Source organism: Emys orbicularis, chromosome 12 (assembly GCF_028017835.1).
Source record: "Emys orbicularis isolate rEmyOrb1 chromosome 12, rEmyOrb1.hap1, whole genome shotgun sequence".
NCBI lineage: Eukaryota > Metazoa > Chordata > Testudines > Emydidae > Emys > Emys orbicularis.
The window spans coordinates 43,770,493-43,783,959 of record NC_088694.1 but is presented as its reverse complement, the minus strand read 5'-3'; the positions used below and the strand labels follow the sequence as shown (position 1 = coordinate 43,783,959).

Below are 13,467 nucleotides of genomic sequence, written 5' to 3'. Positions count from 1 at the left end.
AAAGGGCCCTTTAAACCGGTTTCTTTACTCCACCTCCGACGAGGGGATTAGCGATAAAATCGGCCTTAGGGGGTCGGAATTGGGGTAGTGTGGATGGAATTCGATGTTATTGGCCTCCGGGAGCTATCCCACAGTGCTTCATTGTGACCGCTCTGGACAGCACTCTCAACTCAGATGCACTGGCCAGGTAGACAGGAAAAGCCCCGCGAACGTTTGAATTTCATTTCCTGTTTGCTCAGCGTGGAGAGCACAGGTGACCAGGCAGAGCTCATCAGCACAGGTAACCGTGATGGAGTCCCAGGATCGCAAAAGAGCTCCAGCATGGACAGAACGGGAGGTACGGGATCTGCTCGCCATATGGGGAGATGAATCAGTGCTGGCTGAACTCCGAAGCAGTAAACGAAATGGCAAACTATTAGAAAAGGTCTCCAAGGCCATGAAGGAAAGAGGCCATAACAGGGACGCAGAGCAGTGCCACGTGAAAATTAAGGAGCTAAGGCAAGCCTACCACAAATCCAGAGAAGCAAACGGAAGGTCCGGGGCTGAGCCGCAAACATGCCGCTTCTACGCGGAGCTGCATGCCATTCTAGGGGGTGCAGCCACCACTACCCCAACCGTGTGCTATGACTCCCTCACTGGAGAAACACACAGGGAAGAAGGTTCGGAAGAGGAGGATGGAGGAAATGTAGATAGCTCACAGCCGCAAGGAAGCGGAGAAACCGGTTTCCCCAAAAGCCAGGATATGTTTGTCACCCTGGACCTGGAACCAGTAACCCCCGAACTCACCGAAGACCCTGAGGACACACAGGGGACCTCTGGTGAGTGTACCTTTGTAAATATTACACATGGTTTAAAAGCAAGCGTGTTTAATGATTAATGATTAATTTGCCCTGGCAATCGCGGCCAGTACAGCTACTGGAAAAGTCTGTTAACGTGTATGGGGATGGAGCGGAAATCCTCCAGGGACATCTCCAGAAATCTCTCCTTCATGTACTCCCAAAGCCTTTGCAAAAGGTTTCTGGGGAGGGCTGCCTTATCCCGTCCGCCATGGTAGGACACTTTACCATGCCAGGCCAGTAGCACGTAGTCTGGAATCATTGCATAACAAAGCATGGCAGCGTATGGTCCCGGTGTTTGCTGGTATGCAGACAACATCCATTCCTGATCGCTCTTTGTTATCCTCAGGAGAGTGATATCATTCAGGGTCACCTGGTTGAAATGGGGCAATTTTATTAAGGGGACATTCAGAGGTGCCCGTTCCTGCTCTGCTGAACAGAAATATTCCCCGCTGTTAGCCACACGGTGGGGGGCGGGTGAAGTGATCATCCCAGAGAATTGGGTGTGGGGGAGGGGAATTAGTTGGGTTTGTGCTGCATGTTAACCCTGAAACCACAGCACCTCCTTTTACATTGCAAACCCATTTTAAATGGCCAACCCAACGGGTGCTTGGTATGGGAAACGACAGCACTACTGTTTGAAACCATTCCCACATGTTAAGAAGGTTAAAAAAGCCAAAAGACTGTGTCTTACCATGGCTGCCTACAAGCTGAAATCTGTGGCCTGGCACTGCGTGAGTGATCTCTCACACCAAACCGGCACGCCCTCAATATAAGAGGAAAAATGCGACCTTGTAACGAAAGCACATATGCTGTGTAATGTGAACAGCAAAATTTAACGTGAAAGAGTGTACCCATTGTTCTCTAAAATGTGTCTTTTTTAACCACCTCTCCCTTCTCCTCCACCAGCTGCAAATGTTTCTCCTTCACAGAGGCTAGTGAAGATTAGAAAGAGAAAGCGAAGGACACGTGATGACATGTTTACAGAACTACAGATGTCCTCCCACACTGACAGAGCACAGCAGAATGCGTGGAGGCAGTCAATGACTGATTATAGAAAAGCACAATATGAACGAGAGGAGAGGTGGCGTGCTGAATCGCGGGATGAACAGAGCAAGTTGCGGGCTGAAGATGATAGGTGGCGTCAGCTTGCAGACAGAAGGCAAGAGTCGATGCTCCGGCTGCTGGAGCATCAAACTGATATGCTCCAGCGTATGGTTGAGCTGCAGGAAAGGCAGCAGGAGCAGAGACCGCCGCTACAGCCCCTGTGTAACCAACAGCCCTCTTCCCCAAGTTCCATAGCCTCCTCACCCAGACGCCCAAGAACACGGTGGGGGGGCCTCCGGCCACCCAGTCACTCCAGTCAAAGCTTCTCTGATGCGCACCGCGCCATGCTGTGCTCCTCTAACCGCCCTGGTGTCTGGCTGCGCGTAATCAGCGGCCAGGCGATTTGCCTCAACCTCCCACCCCGCCATAAATGTCTCCCCCTTACTCTCACAGATATTGTGGAGCGCACAGCAAGCAGCAATAACAATGGGGATATTCTTTTCGCTAAGGTCTGAGTGAGTCAGTAAGCTGCGCCAGCGTGCTTTTAAACGCCCAAATGCACATTCCACCACCATTCGGCACTTGCTCAGCCTGTAGTTGAACAGGTCCTGACTCCTTTCCAGGCTGCCTGTGTACGGCTTCATGAGCCATGGCATTAAGGGGTAGGCTGGGTCCCCAAGGATCACGATAGGCATTTCAACATCCCCAACGGTTATTTTCTGGTCTGGGAAGAAAGTCCCTTCCTCCAGCTTTCGAAACAGACCAGAGTGCCTGAAGACGCGAGCATCATGTACCCTTCCCGGCCAGCCCACGTTGATGTTGGTGAAACGTCCCTTGTGATCCACCAGGGCTTGCAGCAGCATTGAAAAGTACCCCTTGCGGTTTATGTACTCGGTGGCTTGGTGCTCCGGTGACAAGATAGGGATATGGGTTCCGTCTATCGCCCCACCACAGTTTGGGAATCCCATTGCAGCAAAGCCATCCACTATGGCCTGCATGTTTCCCAGAGTCACTACCCTTGATATCACCAGGTCTCTCATTGCCCTGGCAACTTGGATCACAGCAGCCCTCACAGTAGATTTGCCCACTCCAAATTGATTCCCGACTGACCAGTAGCTGTCTGGCGTTGCAAGCTTCCACAGGGCTATCGCCACTCACTTCTCAACTGTGAGGGCTGCTCTTATCCTGGTATTCTGGCGCTTCAGGGCAGGGGAAAGCAAGTCACAAAGTTCCATGAAAGTGCCCTTACGCATGCGAAAGTTTCGCAGCCACTGGGAATCGTCCCACACCTGCAGCACGATGCGGTCCCACCAGTCTGTGCTTGTTTCCCAGGCCCAGAATTGGCGTTCCACGGCATGAACCTGCCGCAGTAACACCATGATTTCCACATTGCTGGGGCCTGTGCCTTGTGAGAGGTCTATGTCCATGTCCATTTCCTCATCACTCTCATGGCCGCGCTGCAATCGCCTCCTCGGCTGGTCCTGGTTTTGCTTTGGCATGTCCTAGCTCTGCATATACTCGAGCACAATGCGCGTGGTGTTCATAGTGGTCATAATTGCCGCGGTGATCTGAGCGGGCTCCATGATCCCAGTGCTAGCTATGGCGTCTGGTCTGAAAAAAGGCGCGAAACTAGTATCTGATGGACCAGGGAAAGGAGGGAGGGAGGGAGAGAGGGAGGGGCGAGTGACGACATGGCGTACAGGTACAGGGAATTAAAATCAAGAAAGGTGGCTGTGCATCAGGGAGAAACACAAACAACTGTCACACAGAAAGCCCCCCCCCCCAAAGATTGAACTCAAAAGCCTGGGTTTAGCAGGCCATTGATTTCACGGAGGGAGGGGGGAAGCAAATGAATACAGAACAAATCTATTTTTTACATTTTAAGATGATGGTGCAGCATGACTGATAGCCCTCGGCATCTTCTGGGTGCTTGGCAGCAAATACTGGGCGCTTGGCAGTAGCCTTCAGGCCTATTGCACGATCTGCTGCTCAGGGAAGACTCTGCTAATGTGCGATGATCCAACAGGGCGCTTGGCAGAAAATGGCATACTACGATTGATAGCCATCATCATCATTGCTGGACTGAGCACGTCTGCCCAGGTGCCCATGATTGACAGCCACTGCTGTACGACGAGGATAGTTACCAGTCATAATAAACCATCTACTGCCAAAAGGCAAAAGGCAAGGGCTGGTGCAATGCAGCCCTACGGCTGCCAGCCCCACGGCTGCCAGCACCCAGATCGCCAATGAAGGCTACCAGTCATGCTGCACCGTCTACCGCCAAAAGGCAGTTAGCTGCTGCTGCTGTGTAGCAATGCAGTCCCACGTCTGCCGGCACCCAGATGACATATGGTGACGGTGAGCTGAGCTGAGCGGGCTCCATGCTTGCCATGGTATGTTGTCTGCACAGGTAACCCAGGTAAAAAGGTGCGGATCTATTGTCTGCCGTTGCTCTGATGGAGGGGGAGGGGCCTGATGACATGTACCCAGAACCCCCCGCGACACTGTTTTGCATCATTCGGGCATTGGGATCTCAACCCAGAATTCCAATGGGCGGCGGAGACTGCGGGAACTGTGGGATAGCTACCCATAGTGCAATGCTCCAGAAGTCGACGCTAGCCTCGGTACTGTGGACACGGTCCGCCGACTAGAGCACTTAGAGCATTTTATGTGGGGACACACACAATCGGCTGTACACAACCGATTTCTATAAAACCGGCTTCTATTAATTCGACCTAATTTCGTAGTGTAGACATACCCTTAGAAGTTCTTCTCACGCCTTAATTTTTCCTTTGAGTTTAGAAGTTGACTCCATTCCCACCTCTGCTGATACTGTCTAGAGAGTATAGATATGATTAGCTTTTCCCCTTTGGCTTATTTCAAGCACCTATCAGCCAAAGTGCCAAGGGAGATGCCTCCTTCTCACATGAAGGATAAATAATGAATCAGAAGAGACACAGGCTCTTTAGTACTACATACAAGGCATGGAAAACCAAGCAGGCCATCTGGACCATTGCTGAGAGAATGAAGACAAGTGAAGAAGATGGTGACTGACTGCCGAGAATGCAATCTGCATCCGGCTCTCCAAAAGGCTGACTGAAGAGGTTATATCAGAGATTCAAGATTATGCAGATCAGTCTTAAAGGTAAAGCAATCTTTCCCCCCCTTCCTATTTGAAATGATAGAAACAGATCAGGAAATAAAAATACAACCATTCATAGATTCCAAGGCCAGAAGGTACCATGGTGAACATCTAGTCTGACCTCATGCAAAACACAGGCCTTTGGAACTTCCCCAAATTAATTTCTGCGGCACCCACCAATAAAAGAAAATGCTTCTGTGTGCAATACAGTGTCAGCCTGAAATATTTTCTCATCTGAAACTGAAATGTAGCTGGATTTCCAAAACAAGCAGATATTTATATGGCCAGCAATACCAAATTTGCATTCACAGCGATACAGTCATGATTTATGGCTGTGATGATTTGGGGAATTTATCTGTGTAATTTATGAATTCTGGTTGATGCTATGAAGTTGTTATAAAATGGATGTATCCGGGAATGCCTCTAAGTGGATGTGGACTCCACCACTTGCTAACACTGGCAGAAGGATGTACCTACCAGGCAATGGAGAGTTGTTAACATTAATGGCTGAACTCTGACTCAACAATTGGTATGCTGAGGAAGTGGGCTGGTGCTTGGAGAAGCTACTTCCTCCAGATTGTTGCAGGGGGGCTGGTGATGAAGGATTTGGAAAAGCACCAGGAGCAGAACAAAGGAACCAGGTTTTGGTAGGGGGACATATACATTCAAGACACTTGCTAAGACAGGAAGACAAAGTTTTGGGTAGGAGAGGAGAAGACACAGAGAAACTTTTGTAGTGGAGGTTCTGTTTAGCTGCAGACTAGCCAAGTCAGAGAAGGCTGGCTGGGGTAGAGAAGTCATGAGCCACCAGCAAAGGATCCTGTACACCCAAGCCCAGAGAACTCTCCAGGGTTCGGAGAAAGCCGAGACAGGGAAATGTGGATAGGTGTGTTGATTATTTTTTATAGCTCTGTGTATCTCTCATGCTGTTAAGTAAAGAGCAATGGGGTTTTGGAATCCTGTACAAAGTCTGTCTGTGCATCTGCTGGCTCTCACTGTAAACCAGAGGGCTCACACCTTTAGTGGCACTGTGGGGAATGCAGGAGAGCTGCTGGGGAGGCCTGAGGAGCTGATGCTAGTTTCAGGGCCTGGGCAATTGGATCTGGCAAGAGAGGTGCCAGACAAAAGTTCTGAACCTGGAGTCCCAAAGCCAGGGACAGTGCCTAAACTTGGCCCAGCACCAGCACGCTAAGAGCATATGTCATTCAGCATTTGGAACCCCTGACAGCATTCTGGCGCATGTCCAACACGGGGAGCATGACTAGATCCCTGACAATGGCGTTACACAGATGTTGGTGTTATCCTTGTCACTTCTATTCAGGTAAGTATCCCGCACCAATCACAATCATATCACAGCACCTATAGGAGTGAAAAACACTAAAGAGCAATAAGGAAATCCCCAAAAGTATCAAATAATGAACATCATCAGCAGTGGACTCTTCACTGAAGGAAAGCATTTTTCTGCTCCTATATTTAACGCGTGACAGAAGGTGAGCAAATAATCTGAACTGTTATGACAACACTTAGGTCTCTGCATACTGCTAGGGAAAACTTTTTCACTGAGGTGCTTCTTTTGAAGCAAAATGGCTTTTTAAATTGAATGGAATATTTTGTGAAAATTTCCATATTCTGCTAAATTTTCTGGTTTTTTTCTTTTGAAGAACCAAAACCCCAAACACTGAAAACAATGAGCAAAAATTGTAGATTAAAACATTTATTTCTTTTTCAACTTTTTTTTTTCCAGGTAAAAAACAAAACAAAGAAATTTCCCAACCACCTCTAAGTTGGGTAGCCTGAGCCATTATTTGATCTTTTACTGGTGGAGTTTGCATGGCAGAATATGCATGTTTTGTTCCGAAATGAGAGATACCAGGCAAATAAATGCCATGGTCTGGGGTTTTGATCCAATTGTTGGAAAGGTAAGTAGCAGGGAATGATGAGTTTTGAACATTTCTGGAATTTAAAAGAAGATATGGTTTAGGTTTATTCTCTTCAAGTTGTATTTTTGGATTTGTTTGTGTTCCCTAGATATGACAATGACAAATGCAGAGTGGAGAAATCAAACAACCATCATCGAATTCATCCTCCTGGGATTTGGGGATCTCCCCGCATTGCAGATTCTTCTCTTCCAATTGTTGCTAGTGATCTACATTGTGACCTTGGCTGGGAACATCCTCATCATTGTGCTAGTTGTGGTTGATCAGCACCTTCACACCCCCATGTACTTCTTCCTGGGGAACTTGTCCTGCTTGGAGACCTGCTACACCTCCACCATCCTGCCCAGGATGCTGGCCAGTCTCCTGACTGGGGACAGAACCATTTCTGTTAGCGGCTGCTTGGTGCAATTATATTTCTTTGGTTCTCTAGTAGGTACAGAATGTTACCTGCTAGCTGCAATGTCTTATGATCGGTATTTAGCAATATGTAAACCACTGCATTATTCAACTCATATGAATGACAGGTTCTGCCTCCACCTAGCAGCTGGGTCTTGGCTAAGTGCATTTTTGGTTGTTACCATAATAATATTTTTAATGTCACAATTAACTTTCTGTGGCCCCAAGGAAATGGACCATTTCTTTTGTGATCTCACTCCAGTGATAAAACTGTCCTGTAGTGTCACCCACCAGATGGAACTTGTGACCTTCTTGGGCTCCTTCCTATTCACTTTACCACCATTTCTATTAACCCTGACATCCTACGTTTGTATAATAACTGCCATCCTGAGAATCTCTTCTAGCACTGGGAGGCAAAAGGCATTTTCCACCTGCTCTTCTCACCTTATTGTGGTGACTACTTTTTATGGCACGCTAATCATTGTGTATATTTTACCAAAAACTAAGATGCTGCGAGAGCTTAACAAAGTGTTCTCTGTCTTCTACACCATCCTGACTCCCCTGGCCAACCCCCTCATCTACAGCCTGAGAAACAAAGAGGTCATGGAGGCCCTGAGAAAAGCTGTCAGGAACTCTGTGGCTTTCATGAGTTCATTTATAGAGGGTGACATTAAATGTAGTGTATGATCTATCAAATGTATTTGGGCCTAAGCTTCCATGAGCTAAACCCACTTCATCAGATGCATGGAGTGGAAAATACAGTAGGCAGGTATAAATACACAGTACATTAGAAGACTGGAGTTGCCTTACCAAGTGGGGGGTCAGTGCTAACGAGACAATTCAATTAAGGTGGAAGTGGGCTATTCTCAACAGTAGAATACCAAGGGAGGAAAAAACACTTTTGTAGTGGTAATGAGGCCAATGTAGTCAGGGTGGCGCATTTCAAACAGTTCACAAGAAGGTGTGAGAAACAGTAGGGGGAAATTAGTTTTGTAGTGACCCATCCACTCCCAGTCTTTATTCAGGCCTAATTTGATGGTGTCCAGTTTGCAAATTAATTCCAGTTCTGCAGTTTCTAGTTGGAGTCTGTTTCTGAAGATTTTTTGTCGAAGAATTGCCACTTTTAAGTCTGTTATTGAGTGTTCAGGGAGAGTGAAGTGTTCTCTGATTGGTTTTTGAATGTTATAATTCTTAATGTCTGATTTGTGTCCATTTATTCTTTTGCGTAGAGACTGTCTGGTTTGGCCAATGTCCATGGCAGAGGGGCATTGCTGGCACATGATGGCGTATATCATATTGGTAGATGTGCAGGTGAACGAGCCCCTGATGGTGTGGCTGATGTGGTTAGGTCCTATGATGGTGTCCTGTGAATAGATATGTGGACAGAGTTGGCAACGGGGTTTGTTGCAGGGATAGGTTCCTGGGTTAGTTAGAACGCCACTAGCCGTCACCTTCAGCCCCCAACTAAAACCTCTCCAGCACATCATCAAGGATCTACAACATATCCCGAAGGACGATCCCTCACTCACACAGACCTTGGGAGACAGGCCAGTCCTTGCTTACAGACAACCCCTCAACCTGAAGCTAATACTCACCAGCAACTACACACCACACAACAAAAACACTAACCCAGGAAGCTATCCTTGCAACAAACCCCATTGCCAACAATATCAGCTACAATGACTGTCAATACAGGGATTTCCTTTATAAATGATTTTATGTCCCATATCCCCAGCAGATGACTTTAATGAATCTTTGCTGGTTACTCCAGTTGGGGATTTGACCATTAAAACTAAAGTATAACTCCCCCTCTGCCACCATTTTCATTTGTTTTTGGAACTTTTTCACACACAAATCCCAATATTTTGATTTTAAAAGTTTTCAAGTTTTTGTTGTTTACAGAAAAACTGAGTTTTAAGTGAATAAAACATAAAAGGTTTGAAGATTTCACAAATTAAAAAAAATTATTACAATTCGATCAATTGTGCAGGAAATAAAAGTTTTCAAAATTATTCATAGTTTTTAATTATGAATATATAAACTAGTTTTTTTTAAACTATATACTTTTTAAAAAAAGACTTGTTTCTAAAATGTGAATGCAAATCTTATAAAATATTTGACAAAAATAACAAAAATAATTGACAAACTCAGCAAGTTTTTGTTAAAACTTTTAATTTAAAAAAGGCCATTTGTCATTCAGGTGAGACACTTTTCATTTGAAGAATGCTGACCAGCTAAAAAGTAAAGAAAATGGGGAAAGGGAGATTGTTAAAATGAAATGATCATTAACTTTTGTGACAAATTTCCTCCTCTATCTTGGTGGGTCCTGCACTTATTGACGGATTTTCTTGCCTCAGAGATTCACCATGTGGGTTGGGGAACAGCCCAGAGACATTCCCCTCTGGAAGAACCCACAGTCCAGGTCAATTGGGAGGTTTTGGGGGGAACCCGGGCCCGCCCACTACTCTGGGTTCCAGCCCAGGGCCCTGTGGACTGCAGCTGTCTATAGTGCCTCCTGTAACAGCTGCATGACAGCTACAACTCCCTGGGCTACTTCCCCATGGCCTCCTCCAAAAACCTTCCTTAATCTCACCACAGGACCTTCTTCCTGGTATCTGATAATGCTTGTGCTCCTCAGTCCTCCAGCAGCACACCCTCTCGCTCTCAGCTCCTTGCGCCTCTTGCTCCCAGCTCCTCACACTTGCACCACAAACTGAAGTGAGCTCCTTTTAAAACCCAGGTGCCCTGATTAGCCTGCCTTAATTGATTCTAGCAGCTTCTTCTTAATTGGCTCCAGATGTCCTAATTAGCCTGCCTGCCTTAACTGGTTCTAGCAGGTTCCTGATTACTCTAGTGCAGCCCCTGCTCTGGTCACTCAGGGAACAGAAAACTACTCATCCAGTGACCAGTATATTTGCCCTCTACCAGACGTCTGTACCCCACTGGTCTGGGTCTGTCACATATCCCTCCCCCCTGCTCAACGCCAAGGGGTTGGGCAGCTTGGGACGCCAGACAGTGCACACGTGACAAGCCATCGGCGTTGCCATGACGGCTCCCTGCTCTGTGTTGCACACGGAACTGGAAAGGTTGGAGGGATAAGAACCATCTGGTCACCCTTGTGTTCTTCTCCTTTTTCCGCTGCATCCATTGAAGAGGGGCATGGTCGGTCACGAGGACAAATCTGCGTCCGAGCAGGTAGTAGTTTCCATGGCCCATTTTACAGCAAGGCATTCTCTCTCCACCACTGCATATTTTTGTTTCCTTGGAAGAAGTTTCCAAATGAGGTATAGAATTGGGTGTTCCTCCTCCCTGACCATCTGTGATAGAACGGCCCCCAACCCTACTTCTGATGCATCCATCTGCAGGATAAACTCTTTGGTGAAATCAGGGGCTATCAGTACGGGGTTACTGCAGAGGGCAGTCCGTAGGTCTGTGAATGCTTCCTCTGCTGCGTCAGACCATCTCACCAGATCAGGTCCACGGGCTTTCACTAGGTCTGTCAGGGGGCCTGCCCTTGTGGCAAAGTGGGGGATAAATCGTCGGTAATACCCCACCACACCTAGGAACGCCCGGACTTGTTTCTTGCGACTTGGTCAGGGCCAATTTTGGATGGCCTCTAACTTGTTCACTTGGGGTTTTACCAGACCTTTTCCCACAATGTAGCCAAGATATTTGGCCTCTGTAAACCCTACAGCGCACTTGGCAGGGTTTGCTGTAAGGCCAACTCGCCTGAAGGTATCGAGGACTGCCTCCACCTTCTCCAGGTGGGTTTCCCAGTCTGGGGTATGAATGACCACATCGTCCAAGTAGGCAGCAGCATAACTGTTATGCGGGTGTAATAGCTTGTCCATGAGGCGCTGGAAAGTAGCTGGGGCCCCATGTAGTCCAAAAGGGAGGACAGTATATTGAAAAAGACCCTCTAGTGTAGAGAACTCAGTCTTTTCCTTTACGTCTTCTGCAAGGGGAATCTGCCAGTACCCCTTTGTCAAGTCTAGGGTAGTCAAGTACCGGCCATTACCCAGATGGTCCACTAGCTCATCTATGCAAGGTATGGGGTACGCGTCAAACTGGGATACTTTGTTTAGTCGCTGGAAGTTGTTGCAAAATCTTGTGGTGCCATCAGGTTTGGGCCCCAGCAGAATTGGGCTGGACCACTGACTGTGGGATTCTTCGACGATCCCCAACGCCAGCATTTTTTTTACTTCTGCTTTTATTTCCTCCCTTTTTGCTACTGGCACCCGATAGGGCCTCATTGTTACTCTGGCCCCAGGGTTCGTGACGATGTGGTGATATGTCTCGGTTGTTCAACCTGGTTTTGATAAGAACACATCTTGGTTCCGGAAGATCATCTCAGACACCTCATTCTTCTGGTCTGGTGTTAAATCGGGAGACACTCTCACCTGTTTGGAAGGCTTGTTTTCCTGGGTTAGGTCTTTTTGGACCATTGTGCATGCCTCTTGTGCATGCCAGGGTTTCAGAAGGTTAACGTGATAAATCTGTTCTTGTTTTCTGTGTCCTGGCTGACGCACCTTGTAGGTTACTTCCCACACGGATTCAACCACCTCATAGGGCCCCTGCCATTGGGCCAGAAGCTTGCTTTCTGCCGTGGGTACCAACACCATAACCTGATCCCCTGGTTGGAACTGTTGCACTTTTGCCTGGCGATTGTAATGGGTTCGCTGGGCCTCCTGTGCCTTCTCCAAATGTTCCCGTACAATAGGGGTGACCCGGGCTATCTGGTCTCGCATCTGCATTACATGCTCTATTATATTTCTCCCCTCATTGGGTTCCTCTTCCCAGATCTCTTTGGCGATATCTAGTATGCCACGGGGGTGACACCAGTACAATAACTCGAAGGGGGAAAACCCAGTTGAGGCCTGAGGTACCTCCCGGATAGTGAACATAAGGTAGGATAGTAGGGTGTCCCAATCCCTCCCATCCTGACTTACTACCTTCCTTATCATAGCCTTGAGGGTCCGGTTAAACCTTTCTACCAACCCATCAGTCTGTGGATGGTAGACCGAAGTTCTCAGGGTATGTATATGGAGCAGCGTACAGAGGTCCTTCATTAGCTTCGACATAAATGGGGTTCCTTGGTCGGTTAATATCTCCTTCGGTAGCCCCATTCGGGCAAAGATCCCCACCGGCTCTTTGGCTATAGTTTTAGAGGCCGTGTTCTGCAGGGGGACGGCTTCTGGGTAGCGAGTAGCATAGTCCAAAACAACAAGTATATATTGGTGGCCCTGAGCCGTCTTCTCCAGGGGTCCCACTAGGTCCATGGCTATTCGCTCAAAGGGGACCTCTATGATGGGAAGGGGTACTAAAGGTGCCCTCAAGTGGGGACGGGGACTGTGCAGCTGACACTCCGGGCAGGAGGCACAGTACCTCCGCACTTCTTCATGTACTCCGGGCCAGGGTCTTCTCTACCCCCAAATGCTCCCCAAAAAGATGACTATGAGCAAGACTTAATACAGCATTCTGGTGTTTTTGAGGTACTAGGATCTGCTGTACCTTCTGCCCCTGTACTGGTGCAACCTGGTATAAGAGATCCTTCTTCATTATGAAGTAGGGTCCTGGTCCCTGGGTTTTCCCTTCCATGGTGACCCCATCTATTTCAGTCACCTCCTTCCTAATGTTGTCATACCTTGGGTCTTCTGCCTAGTCCCGTCCAAAATTTCCTCTCCCTGGGCTAATCTGCCCAAGATCTAGGGGCCCAGTCTCTGTTGCCTCTACTGGTTCAGAAGCATTAGGGTGGGGGTCAGACTCAGGTGCTTCTCCCTCCTGCGTGGCCTCCTTTTCAGCTGCATGGGTCCGCCTACCTACAAGAGCAACCCTCTGGCTTTGGGTCAGTATTTGGGTTCCCAAGGCCTTAGCTGCCCTTCTTTACCTTTTTGTCTTTCTACCCTGTCTGGGAGTGGAGAACAAATCTGGGGATATTTCAGAGAAGATTGGGGGTTGACAGTCTGCTGTGGATGCCTCACCAATTTTAGGGTCCCCATCTTTCTCCAATCCCCCTACTGGGAGTAAGTTTCCAAACCTTGGGATGTCCCTCCCTATGAGCACCGGGTATGGGAGTTTAGGGACTACACCTGCTGCTACCTCAGTAGTG

General features: G+C 47.9%; 1 protein-coding gene across 1 annotated transcript; it reads left to right on the top strand.

Annotated features, from left to right (window-relative positions):
- The first annotated feature begins 7,061 nt into the window (after positions 1–7,061).
- On the top strand, positions 7,062–8,045 carry LOC135886256 (olfactory receptor 11A1-like). Its single transcript, XM_065414081.1, has one exon. The coding sequence runs from the start codon at positions 7,062–7,064 to the stop codon at positions 8,043–8,045; it is 984 nt and encodes a 327-aa protein (XP_065270153.1).
- Positions 8,046–13,467: the final 5,422 nt, after the last annotated feature.